Here is a 12,304-nt window from a genome sequence, read left to right on the forward strand (position 1 = left end):
TCAAAGGTGAAAGAGGTGCTCAAGGAGACAGTGGCTTCATTACCTTACGGCTGGAAAAAGGACAAAAGGGGGGACAAGGGCTTCCTGGTGCGGCTGGGTTTTCAGGGGAAACAGGTGAGCTCATAAATGTAAATAAATTGTACACCCACTTTGCCTGATTTTTAAAAATGTCTACAATTTTTTGTCACAGTGCCGCAATTAATAGTTGTTTCAAAATTGCAGGCATAAGTGTGAACACAAATAGTAGTATTTGAATATCCAACTACCCCATTATGCTGACTTGTCCTTTAGTTAGTTGTATAAGTACTACAGTTTGTCTACAATTTATTACGTACTTCATGAATTGTGAGCGCACAAGTGTACCCACAAAAATGTGGTACTAAAATGTATCAGCCAAGGACCAGGATAAATTTACAATAATCTTTTGTTGTGGAATACTTTCAGGTGAAAAAGGCAGTCTTGGAATCAGAGGGATCCCAGGATTTCCAGGCAAAGATGGGCTCCCAGGAACTCAGAAGGGTGAACCTGGGGATCGTGGGCAGATTGGGTTTCCAGGGCTGCCAGGCTCCCCAGGATTGGGAGGTTTAAGAGGAATTACTGGTTTTCAAGGACAACCAGGTGCCCAGGTAAGCTAAGAGCAATAGTGCAAGATCATGGATACATAATACTGTACTGCATTTTTATACTTCTTGAGAACTCAATCCAAGACACGTGTCTGATTGTGGTACACAAGCCATATGAGCGTGCTTAGAGAGCTCATACACCAGGTCACACCTAAACCTCTGATTGGCAGAAGCTGGGACTGCATGACAGGAGATGGATCCATCAATAAATTGCCCTGTCCTATTCATTTCCTCTGAAGTATCTGGGACTGGCCCGTCTCGGAAGACAGGATACTGAGCTAGACGGACCATTGGTCTGACCCAATATGGCTGTTCTTATGATCTTATTCAGAAGACATCATTGGCCCAGCATGCAAGGTCAACAACTGTGAAATTTGTTTGTTGCTGTTATTTTCACTTATTTTATACTGGGGCTGGATGGGGTCTTTTGTCACCTCCATGGTGCATAGAGTTGTTTGGTTCCACTCTCTGTAGTTGGGAACCCTCACCAGATTTCACTGACTAACAAGAAAGGTGCATGAGCAGTCTATCCTCTGATATTATTCCCAAGGACACATGGATGGAGTCACCTACTCTACGCATAGTGAGATGGCAATTGAATGAGGCTGAAGTTTACAGAGCCACTTCCAAGAGCAGCCTGCTTGTTTGCATGCATAGTCCAGGAGCATCCCTTGGTCTTTACTCCCTATAGAGGCAGCTTACAGTGAACAGAACCCTGGAAAATACTGTTTCCAAAGGAAAAATGTACAAATATGCATGATATAGTTGAAATTAGAGGCAAGTTCTTCACTATCTTGCATCTCATGCAATGAGTCAATGGGATTGCACAAATGTAAATCCGGTTGAATTTAGGCCGTTATATTTACATATCCTTTGTTTTCAGTGTTGGGTCTGTGTTTTACCAAATTATTTCTGAGGGACAGTGTAAAGCTTTATACTGCTGACTACATCTCCTTGTTTACGATGAAAAACTAGATTTTTTTTTAATATTAGAGGGTCAACACTAATTTCTTGGGGGTCAACAAAAGTGGAGATAACGTGTTTTTTATTTATTTGTGTTCTTGTGTAAAATACATTACTGAAGTACCATTTTTGAATTAAACTACAGTTGCATTAATTGGATCACCTAGAGGGAATTTCAGATATTTGAGCCAAATTCTAGCCTTAGCGATATATACACAGATCTAACTCAAGACAATTGGCGTTTCCTGCATATATCAAAGGTCAGCATTTAGCCATTATTTGACACAGACTAGTGGATTACTCCAAAGAATCATACAGTGAAGACAATAATATTGACGTTTAGTATCAGTCTGTTCATCAGTGCAACAGAGTCAAATGTTTTTACAGATTGTGCCTCTTATGTATATTATATTTTAAACAGAGTGTTTTTTTAATAATGTATCAGGGTGAGCGAGGTTTACCAGGAATTCCTGGATATCCAGGCCGTGATGGTGCAAAAGGACTTAAAGGTAATAAGCTGAAACATACAAGCTATATGAAATAAACAGTATTTTGTTAGGTTGCTGTGTACTTTGATATATTCAATGAACCCTCTAGGGGAAAGAGACAGAGATAATTCACACATGAAAATCATTAGACACAAAACTGTTTTATGCCTAAATAAAAAGTTTTCATTTAACTATAGTAAGACATTTGGTGATTTATCACTTGAAAAAAAGGCTCTCAGTGACTTTGAAGATGACTGTGTCTTAGTTAAATTTCACAAGATCATAGCTTCAGCCCAAAAATGAGTAAAACACCAATATATCTACAAAATACCATGGGATCTGTCAAGGTTCCTTCCCCACTCTGAACTCTAGGGTACAGATGTGGGGACCTGCATGAAAGACCCCCTAAGCTTATTTTTACCAGCTTAGGTTAAAACTTCCCCAAGATACAAACTGTTTCACCTTTTGTCCCTGGACCTTTATGCTGCCACCACCAAAGTGTCTAACAAAAATAACGGGAAGTGCCCACTTGGAAACTTCTCCCCCCCCCCAAATATCCCCCCAAGCACTACACCCCCTTTCCTGGGGAAGGCTTGATAAAAATCCTCACCAATTTGCATAGGTGAACACAGACCCAAACCCTTGGATCTTAAGAACAATGAAAAACGATCAGGTTCTTAAAAGAGAATTTTAATTAAAGAAAAACCTCTGTAAAATCAGGAAGGGAAATACCTTACAGGGTAATCAGATTCAAAACATAGAGAATCCCTCTACGCAAAACCTTAAGTTACAAAAAGACACAAAAACAGGAATATGAATCCCATTCAGCACAACTTATTTTATCAGCCATTTAAACAAAACAGAATCTAACACATATCTAACTAAATTGCTTACTAACTTTTTACAGGAGTTCTGACCTGCATTCCTGCTCTGGTCCAGGCAAAAGCATCACACAGACATAGAGAACCCTTTGTTTCCCCCACCCCCTCCATCTTTGAAAGTATCTTGTCTCCTCATTGGTCATTTTGGTCAGGTGCCAGCGAGGTTATCTTAGCTTCTTAACCCTTTACAGTTGAAAGCGTTTTGCCTCTGGCCAGGAGGGATTTAAAGGTGTTTACCCTTCCCTTTATATTTTTGACAGGATCAAATGACAGGACACAATGGTTATCTACATGGCTTTTGTGATTGAACTTGTATTAGTTTTCAGATACAGTATGTACGAGACCTAAGGAGAAAGGGGAACATCACACATGAGTGGAAAAGACAGGAGAAAAAATACTTGCATGAAAAGATGAACACGAAACTATATTTTGCAGGCAGCAAAGGGTCACATTTTCAAAAGTGGCCTCTCGATGTGTGCCTTTTTTTGGCGAAGTGTTGCCAACTCACAATTTTATTGCAAGTCTCACAACAACAGTGTGGGTGTTTCGTTTTGTTTTTTAAAAGGTTCTTGTTATATTTGGATTTCTGCCTCCAAACTCATGCAGTTTATCTTGAAGGGGATCCAGGGAAATGTGGCATGACGGAATGGGAGAATGTGATGGGGAGGAGAATGAGGAGAAAGGGAGGGAAATACGGACATGATAAATTTAGAGAATAGGTGGGGACAGTAGACTGTGGGGGAGCACTGAGAGGAGAATTGGAATGGGGACAGCTGCCTATCTGGAGAGGAGAAGAGAGAGAGACTGGCAGCTCTTCACACCCCTGGGGATAGACTAGGATGATCAGTAAAGAAGGCAGCCTGATTTTTGCATGTGTATTTCTGACTGAATTTTGAACATGAGATGATCTCACACCAGTTGAGATGGGGGATTCCCTAAAAAAGGTGACATCATAAAATGGCTCAAAAAACAACACAATTTATAATTATTCTTAAATCGCATGCTTTTGTGTCATCTATCTTATGATTTTTGAACATTCAGGACAGCTGTAATCTGATTTGTGTGCACAAATTTGGTAAATAGTTTACACAAATATAACCTTTGACACCACCAAGTTTTCATGTCCAATTTTTCTCATTCCTATTTCGAGGATGAGATGAGACCACTTTGAAAATTTGACCTTGAATATTTAAAGGCAGTTTATGAAGAGCAAGAGGTATCAGCTGAATTGTTCTATTGTTTCAAGCTTCCGTAGAATATGATTTTCTTCTTAAAACTAGTTTATACAAAAATAAGAGTAAAAGAACGTGAAGACCAGAGATTTATTTGGAAGAAAATACAGAGCAAGGGAAATTCCTTCTCCAGATTCTTTTCCATGGCTCTAGCAATTCAGCTTCTTCCTTGCCAGGGAATGTATTTTCACAAAAAATAAAAAAGAATTTATGAACAAATATTTGAGATAAAGAGAAATCCTTTATCAGAAGTGGGCTAAAAGGGGGTTATAACACATGTAACTGAATTTAAAAAATAAAAGAAGTTGGCTGAAGTAGGTGGCAATCAAGTTATTAAACAGGATCTTTTCTGGTCAGGGAGGATTGCTGTGACATAGAATCACTGATAACACTTGAATTCAAAAGTCTTCTCTATGCGTTTCACAACCATCTCAGACAGAGAAGCTAGAAGCCAGCAGGTGTGAGTGGGAGGTATTAGATACCTGCATAATATTCTGGGGTGAAAGGGCTGTGGAACCATGAATTTGATGTGGGAGGAGTTTGAGGAATAGAAACAACAGAAAGAGAGTCCATTATAAATGGAGGAATTGAAGTAGAGTGGAGAAGGCCAGGCACAGCATCTGTGTTGGCTCAGAAACCAAAAAATTGTTCTTAAGAAGCCTTTTCTGAGTAAACAGACTTAAACTGTGTGGATTTTCCTTGCCTTTTCAAAGTTATTTCTGTAGGAACTGTGTGCTTTATTGTAATACTTGGTATTTATGTAGCACTTCTCAAATCTGGGGCAATTAATGAGTTCCTTACTGAGTTTTTACTCAGGCAAATTCCCATTGAACTTAATGGGAGTCATATTGAATGTCAACTGAGTTGATACCTCCGGATATGGCTTTTGATCAGACAGTCTGAGAATTAAATGATGTATTAGGGAAATGGGGATATAATATCTCCACCTATCTAGGCTCTTACACTGCACCTGTCACAAGCTATAGAATGCCAGAATATTCAGTAGCTAATGCCACTTGCCCCTCAAAAACTGTCCTTAAATGTTCAAGGCCATCATTCCCTAATTAACTAGAAATAGGGATATTGTTCTAATGCTGTGTCTGTGTCCATTCTCCTTTCTCTCCTAAAGCAGAAACAAACTACTTCTACAGTCCAAAACTTCCTGATTGTCAGGAAGTCATTTCAATAGTTCTCCTCTATGTATTTTTCTATTAATTCCATTATCATTTGCTAAGTGTTTTATGATACACTACTTACCTTGGTCCACAGCTTTAAGACATTTGTGTGCATCTTGCTGTACTAGAGATTTCACAAATAAATCACTTCTGAAGGCTAAAACAAGCATACAAAAGCAAGCGAAAGATTAAATCTTCAGGAGGCACTCAGTTATGATGATGATGGGGGCTATACAAATACTTAGCTACGCAGAATACCCAGACTCCTGAAGTTTCCAAAAGGTTGATTGATACTTTGTTTTTAGAATGCTGTTGGCATACTTAACAGTCTGTTACTGTGTGTGTACAGGACCTGGCGCAATGGGGCCCATTCCCAATTAGTGTTAAGTGATACTGCAGTATCAAATACATCTATATTGTCCATATTTAACATAAAAACTTAGCACAGTCACTTGCAAAGAAGCTTTCCCTTAATCCCACATTCTTTGTTTCCTAGTATGAATTTATCAAGGACAATCCTCTAGTTTTTTGTGTTCTTTTGGTCCAACGAAATAAAATAATACAATTTGGTTTATTTTTTAATTGAGAATTGTTTTTGTAATTTTAGCTATTAATATTTGTAAGTTACTGGACCTTCAAAATTATCTCTTTTTGGTTTTGCAGATGAAACCGACACTGATCTCTAACGAAAGTCATTTGTATTTTTAACTTGAATAGGTAACAGAGGTGACTCGGGCAGTCAATATGGTCCACCTGGTCAAAGAGGTCCTCCAGGAGATCGTGGATCACCAGGTACATTTGGGTTATTAAGAAAAAATTAGTGCTTAAATAGATTTAAAAGTTTCTATAGGATTTTTTTCATGATTTGCTGCTTTCAGTATTTGCAGCTTAATACTAATGACTAATGCAAAACAATGGCTTTTGGGTCTTTGGAAGCCCAGGACCAAAAAGGCCTCACAATTTATAATATAGTCCATAAATGAACACAGGACTTAGGGTCCGCTACTGTCCAGATGCATCATTGATGAGCACTCTGCTAGCCACCTGAAAGTTCTGTCTCTTGCAGTCTCTGGGAACAGATCTTTCTTCTTCAGCCACATGGAAGAGGAAGGAAAAAAAGGAAGATCTGTCAACTTCTTCCCAATCACACTGAGAGTAAAAGGAAGATCAGTAATTCCATGCCCTATCGCTAATTTAAATAAATTCACAGTCCATACATCGGAGAGACCAGAGCAAAACAGCATAATAAACACATCTGTGTGTCTGAAATGCTGAACTATTTGTGTAAAACTCTTCCTTTTTCAGGAGTATGACATGAGGAAGCATATTGAGCTTGGCATTTTTTAAACATACCACAGTGTGAGCCATGGACGTCTTTAAACCTGAAACTGTTATATTTGTCTTTTTTTAAGGACCCTGTGGATTCCCAGGAGAGCAAGGTTTACCAGGTTTCCAAGGGGAACCTGGAAGACAAGGACCCAAGGGGATGCCTGGATCCCCAGGAGCAAAAGGCTTTCCAGGTAAAGTCAAATAAAAAAAAAAAAAAAAACAGAAATGGATGAGAATTACTTCAAAATGGACAAAAAGTGAGGCAGTCTGCAGTGCAATTCAAAACCATGAAGCTAGCAACAGAGAGTAGGTTGGTATCAAAGGCAGCATGAAGACTTGTGTCAGAAACTACTGGAGCGAAGTAGCAGAGATTCTTCCAAGAGGGGCCATAAAGGAGATTCAAGGAAAGCTAACAATGTTTTTGGATAGAATTTTTGGCCCCAGATGCCTGTCAATAACCACTGTGTACTGAATAGTATGGGAGAAATAACAGCTAAGGGAGCAGGAGTAAAAAGGTTTGCATATTAAAAATGTTTTCCTCCTTCAGGTGCTATATGTGATTTGGGATTGCCAGGAGTTCCAGGTGGAAAAGGCAATACCGGGCCTTTAGGAGCTGCAGGATTGCCAGGATCACCTGGTCCCCTAGGCAGGAAAGGTAAGTGCTATAGACAGCATTAGTCACACATTACAGTTCAAGTAATGGTGTCAGAAATTACTGGGAATTTTGTGCAGTAATAAATGTAACTGAAAATAGAGAGGATTTTCAAAAGCATTTAGCATTGGCCTAAGTCTGCTCCCGTTGAAATCAATAGTAAAATTCTCCTTTGACTTCAGTAACTAGAAGACTTAGGCCAACTCTGAGCAGGTTTGAAAATCCCACCCTTAAAGCACAAATGTTGGCCAAAGAAATCAGGCTACAATCTAAAGTAAATAAGGAAGCAGAGACATAAACCTTAAATTCTGGTTCAGCTGGTATAACAGGGCAGAGTATGACACAAGAACAGTAAAATTCTCTGAAGATAGATATTTCACTAACACTTCAGTTACACTGTAATTTACTTTCCGGCCATGTAATGCCACTGTTACTCTGCATACATCAAACATGAATACGAATAGCAGACCACACTTTAGTGGAAAACATTAATACTGAAAAAGGTGACCAATTCAAATTTAGGAAATCTCACATGATTGACTGGTGCATTTTATCAAAATGTGATAACAAATACTGTAAGTACTGTTTGCAAGACAGTTGATCTATTGGCAGATTACATTTAGAAATACTTCCAATCAATGATAAATTACATCTTTCGTGGCAATCACTGTTTAGATTGAAAAAATTATTCATCTAAAAATCTCTTCCCCCTTGAAGGATACAATATAAATTTTATGTATTGTAGCTAATTAAAATTTAGCATATATTAGATCAACATTATACTAAGATAAATTATATAATCAGAAATGAAGCTATCTTGTTTATTTTTACTGGGTGGTCACAATCTGCTTCCTAAACTACTCCTGGGGTACAACATGTTGCCCCAGACTTGGGGCTCAAAACAAATCCACCCTTGAGTCCATAATAAATTTTCCCAAAAGAGAAAAATCAATTTTTATACAGAAAACATTCATTTTTTCAGTTTCAGTCTACGGCAAACATGGTCAGTTCAAAACTGAAAACTGAGGTTTACATGGAAGCTTTTTCTGATTATCAATGGGAAGGTAGGGGGTGCTGATATAATACAATGATAACAAATCCCTTGTTGCTGTGTAATCTGCAGGAAAACAGTTTATTGTGTTGCACAGTATACCTATTAGCTACAGCACTGGGAGTCATGCTGCAATTACAAGGATTTCCAAATTGCCCTCCATTTGAAAAGGTATTACACACCTGATAGTGAAAACTTGTTAGTTGAAGAAGTGTCCTGTTCTTCTTTAGGATCAGGCATTTTATTAGTTTTATGCAGCTAACTTCACTCATTCGTTTTTTTGGAAATCATTTTAGGCCCTACAAAGGAAACACAAGAGATCAACAGGAGCACAGGGACTGAAAAATAGGTAGCTCAGATAAAAATGGAAATTCAGTAGGGATCAAGCCACCCAATAAAGATTAGTTCCAATGTGGATTAATTCTACCAATATGTTTGAAAAGAAGAATTCTAAATTTTAAAATGTATCCAATTACAAGGATTTAATGGAATTGGTATGCCAGTGTACTGTGGAGTATGGATCTTAAATAATATTAATAGTTCCATTTTTAATAATGAAGAAGCATTTGTGTTTGTCATTAGAAATGAAATGGTTAACCAATTGTTATTAAGGACTGAGCCTTGTTAGCCTAATTGCTTTTCGTTTACTTAAAGATCACATGCATGACCAATTTTCAGATTTAGGGATTGAAGTTACAGGCATTCATCAGAACAAAACATCAGTTTCTTTATGACAGAGAGACAGTCTCAGTAATTAAGGGCCCAATCCTGCAATCTTCACTCATGAGTAGTCTTTATTCAAGCAAATAGTCCCATTAATTTCAGTGGGATTGTGTTGAGAAAAGATTGCAGGATTGGGCCCTAAAATTTAGGAATCATGGTTCATATATAGGTCAGCCAATTCATCTGTGTCTGGAAGTATGGAACTGTAACAGTCCAAAATCTAAACTTACAAGTGTTGATGTTATAATGAAGTGTTGACAAATATGTTAGAAATTTCCTGGAAAACAAAGTAAACCAAGTCAGCAATAATGACAGAATAAACAAAGCATCAAAAACATTTTAAAACAAAATGGGTTTCCAAAAATTGTTAGCATTTGTGTTCATTTAGGTAAATTCTCAACATTAGCAAATAACTCGTACATAAGCCTTTCACAAGTATAGATGAGGCCGTAGTAAACAGGATTGGAAAGGTGAACAAATGTCATGAAAAGTTATTGTACAGTAATGAATTAAGGGCAGAAAGAATATTACAGGTGGGGCTGGTACCACCGTGTAGTATTGATGTTTCTGACATTTCCAATTATAAGACCATGTTTTCATTTGCTTAAAACTTTACCAAACATTAACTGTTTCAGCTGAAATTTTCCATGCCAATTGTCTGCCTCAGGCTGAACTGTTTTGAAAAGTTTAAGCCAAGATTGTTCAGCCTTCTGAGGACAAGGCTGTGAAAAGATACATTATGCCCATGTTAAATTCTGACAGCCTTTACTTTGAAAATTCTTAGAGCCCCCATGGTTTGGAGCAGGGACTTGAAATTCAGCAGGGGCAAGGCCTTTGTGTCAGGGATATGCCTTGTTTTGTCTCCATGAAAATCTGCCCAAATGTGGCCAAGTTATAAACCTTTGAGAAATCAGTTTGTGTATGCTCAATAGAGACTTACATTTTAGCAGCTAAATTCACCAATGATTCTATCCAAACTGGGAATGCTCCTGCCTGGGGATGAAGGTTTTTCCTTCAGTTGCAGCTCTTGATTGATTGGGCAAAGACACTGGGACAAGAAGACCTAAGCAGAGAAAACTGGGACTGTCTAGGGGAGAAGAATGGGACTGTGGGGAGAAGCCGGGATAGGGAAAAGACTTGGAGAATGACAGGTTGGAGGGGATGGGGCAGAAGGGAGTCATGCTTATGGGTGGAAGAGGGTGTGTCCACTAGCACCCACCCCCCTCCAGAGCATAAAATGGCACTGAAGATTGCCGAGTCTCAATAATTCCTCTGCTGTCAGCCAATGAAAGCTTATGCTCAGATAAATTTGTTAGTCTCTAACGTGCCACAAGTACTCCTTTTCTCTTTCCACTTAGAAAGTGTCACTTCTCTCTCCAGTGTTGGTGCATATGTAGGATAACAACCTACTATCAGTTACTCCATTAGCTCCAGTGGTTAGACATCCGTGCTGTGGATCTAAAGCTTTCAGTCCTGCTAATGAGCCATGTTGGTTCCAATATGATGCCACATGATGCCACATGATGGAAATTCTGGGTTTTTTTGTTTCCTTTTTTAAAAACTTAGGAAATTACATACCAAACAAACTAAAGAAACACTCAGTATGTTAAAAGAACATTTGTAAGGCTGCAAAGTCAAGCACTCAAATTTTTAAATGTTTGACTTCACAAACTTAATAATGTGTAATTGTAGCTATCTTGGCATAAAATTATTAAAGAGAAACTTTAAAGTGCATGATAGGTAGGACAGATAACTCATTTTAATGTGAATTCAATTTATTGTTCCTGAAAAAGGCCTGACTAAAAATTATGGTGGCCAATACCCTCTATTTATCACCAGGATAGGTTTAGCAAATGAGCAGTGGCAGAGCAAGCTCCTCCACACCAGTTTTACTAATGGCATATTCTCAGGTACCACCTTTCAGTATAGGAGAGTAGTTTTGTTTCCATGCCTATTCAGTCTTTGGCCTCTCTATTGAGTCTATCAATGAGGCTACCAGTCTCTGACAATTGTGATTTTAGATGCTCGCCCACTAACTAGGAAGTGTACTGATATCATCTTATTTTATAAATGTCATTAATCAGCTGTCAGATGGTAACGGCTGAACTTTGATCCAGTCCCATTCGCAAACTTCTTCACTCTCCAGTCTGCCAAAGTAAAGTCCAGTATATTAAATAGCTGCCTTTTAGCACTAAAATTAATGAAGTGTTGGTGACAACTAGGGTAACCAGACAGCAAGTGTGAAAAATCAGGATGGGGGTGAGGGGTAATAGGAGCCTGTATAAGACAAAGCCCCAAATATCGGGACTGTCCCTGTAAAATTGAGACATCTGGTCAGCCTAGTGACAACAGACCAGGTTGGTAAGGGTGGGACAAAGAGAACACCATGACAAATATTCTCTGGATGCATCCACCACTGCAAGAAGTCCAGGACCAGTGGAGGGAGATGGACCAATCTATCCAAGGAATAAAGAGTTGTATGGTAAGCTGTCCTGAGCCATATTTGAAGGGGGAGAAGATGCAACCTTGCAAACTGGAGCACCTGTGTGCAAGTGGACATATGGCCCAAGAGCCTGAGGCACATCTGAACTGTCGTGGACGGCTGAGACTGCAGACTGAGGCAAAGGTGGTGAATTGCCTAGCAAAAACTCTCGAAGTCAGAGTGTAAATATGGGCCCAATGAACTTGATTTTCTGAGTGGAAACCAAAGTTGACTTTCTAGAGTTTAGGATGAGACCTAGATGGTCAGGCAAGTGCAGTGTAGTGTTTACATGGGAAAGAACTTCCTCTCTGGACCTGCCTCTCAGTAACCAGTTGTCTAGTGTGGGAAGATGTGGATTCCTTTCTTTCTGAGGTAGGCTGCAACCACAACTATGCATTTGTTAAAAACCCAAGAGGCAGAAGAGCATCTGAAGGGAAGAACTGTATACTGAAAATGGCACTCTGCTACGATGAATCGAAGGAAATTTCTGTGGCTCAGCAAAATCGCCCCATGAAAGTAGGCATGCTGAAGGTCCAGAGCAGCAAACCAGTTGTTCTGAGACAACACAGGAAGAGTAGTCAATAGACTGTTCAGAACCTCATGTATCTGATATATTTGTAGAGGTTGCAAAGGTCAAGAATGGATCTTACCCCTCCTTTGGATTTGGGCACCAGAAAGTACTGGGAATAGAAGCCCTGCCCCCTG

The 12,304-nt window shown here is 39.0% G+C and overlaps 1 protein-coding gene across 1 annotated transcript in view; it reads left to right on the plus strand.

The window, feature by feature from the left end:
• The window catches only part of COL4A4 (collagen type IV alpha 4 chain), a 121,346-nt gene that overhangs the window by 78,326 nt on the left and 30,716 nt on the right, over positions 1 to 12,304 (plus strand). The window contains exons 18-22 of the mRNA XM_077826913.1: positions 445 to 626; positions 2,032 to 2,095; positions 6,080 to 6,154; positions 6,775 to 6,882; positions 7,239 to 7,346. Of these exons, the coding sequence (XP_077683039.1) occupies positions 445 to 626; positions 2,032 to 2,095; positions 6,080 to 6,154; positions 6,775 to 6,882; positions 7,239 to 7,346 (537 nt within the window). The remainder of the gene's footprint in view (positions 1 to 444; positions 627 to 2,031; positions 2,096 to 6,079; positions 6,155 to 6,774; positions 6,883 to 7,238; positions 7,347 to 12,304) is intronic.

Source organism: Eretmochelys imbricata, chromosome 9, assembly GCF_965152235.1.
Source record: "Eretmochelys imbricata isolate rEreImb1 chromosome 9, rEreImb1.hap1, whole genome shotgun sequence".
In the NCBI taxonomy this organism is placed as follows: domain Eukaryota; kingdom Metazoa; phylum Chordata; order Testudines; family Cheloniidae; genus Eretmochelys; species Eretmochelys imbricata.